General features: G+C 35.0%; 1 protein-coding gene across 2 annotated transcripts; it reads right to left on the bottom strand.

Annotated features, from left to right (window-relative positions):
• LOC109352705 (transcription factor TCP9-like) lies at window positions 532-1,688 on the bottom strand. 2 transcript variants are annotated; one of them, XM_019594882.1, is made up of 2 exons: window positions 1,627-1,688; window positions 532-1,361 (listed from the first exon to the last, which is right to left on the bottom strand). In XM_019594882.1, the coding sequence occupies exon 2, from the start codon at window positions 1,355-1,357 to the stop codon at window positions 686-688; it is 672 nt and encodes a 223-aa protein (XP_019450427.1). In that variant the 5' UTR covers window positions 1,358-1,361; window positions 1,627-1,688; the 3' UTR covers window positions 532-685. The 2 variants fall into 2 exon arrangements, with proteins under 2 accessions (XP_019450427.1, XP_019450426.1); XM_019594881.1 differs by lacking the exon at window positions 1,627-1,688 and adding an exon at window positions 1,466-1,610 and having other exon boundaries at window positions 533-1,361.

The raw sequence follows: 2,561 nt of genomic DNA, 5'->3' as shown, positions 1-2,561 counted from the left end.
ATTCATCATTTTGGAGAGTAAAGTACATCTTTTACTAATATCCTTAACATTGACCCCTTTAATTTGGTTTGAGTGTAGATAACTAAAAGTACACCCTCTAACCCGAAATGGCAGCCAAGTAGGAAAGGGCCATGGGAAATAAAAAGGAATCACAAAATCCTAGACACACGTGACTCAACCTCACACATGACCAAATTTTTTGTCCCGTCACCAACTTTCTTTCACTGCTTCCCTACAATATGTGAAGTGAAAAGAACATACTCAAGATCTTGGTGCAAAATACATATTTTTTAAGATATAATGATAGTATATAGCAGTATGTGTAGCACAGGTTGTGAAAGTTCAATGCCACTAGATTTATCTCCTAATATCTATCCACTTTCAATTTTAAGATTATACATGAATCAACTGTAAAAAAAACTCTTACAGTCAATACATTACATTTTTCTCAAAAATGTATCTATCTATATATATAACGAATAAAAAATAGTATGATAAAGACAAATTATATATTATATCTGTATCAAATGACACCTTAAATACATGTCTGTGAAATAACACAATTCTTTAAAATGTGTTCCTAACCAGAATAAACAACGTCACAACAAAACAAGTCCCTAAAAACCTGAATCTCCACAATGCTGAACCTTCAAATTTTCAATGCTTTGAATTTGGTGAGTCTACTTCAGATATCAGCACTAGAGGCACTAGTCCCTGAGCTCAAATTAGGTACCACAATGGACTCAGACTTTTGCATACCATAAACATAACCAGAATGAGGAACAGTCCAATAATGAGTCTGAGGCTGATAAAGAGACCATGCTGATGCACCATTTGATGACCCTCCCAAAGGGCACATTGAAGAATTTGGGGCAACCCCACAAGACAAAGCAACTTCATTTGAATCATTTAATTCAATGAACTCATTGTTGGAACTAGAACCCCTTCTACATCTTAATTTATTCACATGAGTTTCTTCTTTCTCTCTCTTTCGCTTCTCTGGGGGCAAAGTTGGAATCTTTAGTTCCCCGTTGATGGAAACGGCCATCGCCGGGGAATTTCCGGTGCCGGTGACGGCCATGATTGCTGGTTCCGCTTGCTTCAGCAACCACATGATTGTTTCTCCCTCAGTTTTGTGACCAAGCTCCCGTGTCAGCTGGAAAACTCTGGCGGCGCACAACGGCGGAAGCCGGATTCTGCGGCCGCGCCCTTCCACCTTCATGTGCCGGTCCCTCGTCTGTTTCTTTGACGGAACCGCCGTGGACGGCGGCGGCGCTACCAGTGAGAGAGAATGATCCAGGACTTGTTCTTTGACTGTGTGCTCTTTCTTCAAATCTTGTGTTCGATTTGTTTCCATATTCCTATTAAGAGAGTAAAAATAATAATAAAAATAAAAACTAACGATGTAATAATACACAATGGAAATTAGAAAAATAATTGAGACCCAGAAAAGTTAGATCAAAACCCAGAAAAAAATCATCGAAAAGGTTGAAACTTTATGAACTTTGACTGTGTTTTGAAGTTTGAAGCTTTTCTGACTGTAAAATTGAAATAGGTAATTTCAATTTTGTAATTAAAAATTGTGCGAAATAGTAATAAAAGAAATAGAGAGAGAAGAGAAAGAACCGTGAGAAGCAATGGAAGTAAGACAGAGGGAACCCCACTTATTATGATGTGGAAGAGGGTCCCTCTTTGCTTTGTATTTAACTATTCACTTTGAAGAGTGGAATAGAATTGTTGGATACTTGGATCCAAACACTCTCACCTACCCTACTCAAGCTATGGGCCATGCCCATTATGGGCCCATGGTTTACTATGAATGGATTCACTGCCTATTCTAGTATTATACTAGAATCCCAAATTGGGTAAAGTTTCTAAAACATGGTTAAATTCTTGAATGAATTGTCCTAAAGGTATTATTTAAAAATTCAATAAAACAAATAAGTTATATTTTAATGTGATCTATATATGTGGACATAGATCGTTTGTCCACAATTGTGTCTCATTCTCTATTTCAGACCAATTACATATTGTCAAGTGAATAAAATATTTTTTTTTCAAAAACTAAAAATAACATTCTGATTAATTTAGGACAAAGAATTAGACTTGATTAGAGACAATAAATCTATTCATATAATCAATGATTATTCTGGAGCTAGGTCTGCTATATGAGATGGAAAGTTGAAAAACTCCTTCAATTGAAAATTCAATATTTAATAGGATGGCAAGGGGATTTAGGAATTGATAATTCCTTACTCAAAACTAAATCATTTTTACTTGTGTCAAACTAGCATTGATAATTTGATTTCTTCTGCTCATGTCTCCATGATGCCCGTTAAAACTAAGGTGGACACTAACGTGCATTTTGTCTGCCCTAAATATGGACATGACTTATAGGTCACCCATTATACAATTTGAAAAAATAAAAAGAATAATAAAAAGTACATAAAATTAACCAAAATTTTAAAAACTATCACACATTTTTAAAATTGCACATAACAATATATTAGTTCAAACAATTTCATATTATAAATCATTCAAGTCCAATGGAAAATCAAAGC

Source organism: Lupinus angustifolius, chromosome LG07 (assembly GCF_001865875.1).
Source record: "Lupinus angustifolius cultivar Tanjil chromosome LG07, LupAngTanjil_v1.0, whole genome shotgun sequence".
In the NCBI taxonomy this organism is placed as follows: Eukaryota; Viridiplantae; Streptophyta; class Magnoliopsida; order Fabales; family Fabaceae; genus Lupinus; species Lupinus angustifolius.
Note: the sequence above shows the minus strand (reverse complement) of the source record. Positions and strands in the feature narration are given on the sequence as shown.

Coding starts and splice junctions, on each gene's coding strand:
- LOC109352705 (XM_019594882.1), bottom strand. CDS start 1,357: ATGGAAACAAATCGAACACAAGATTTGAAGAAAGAGCACACAGTCAAA.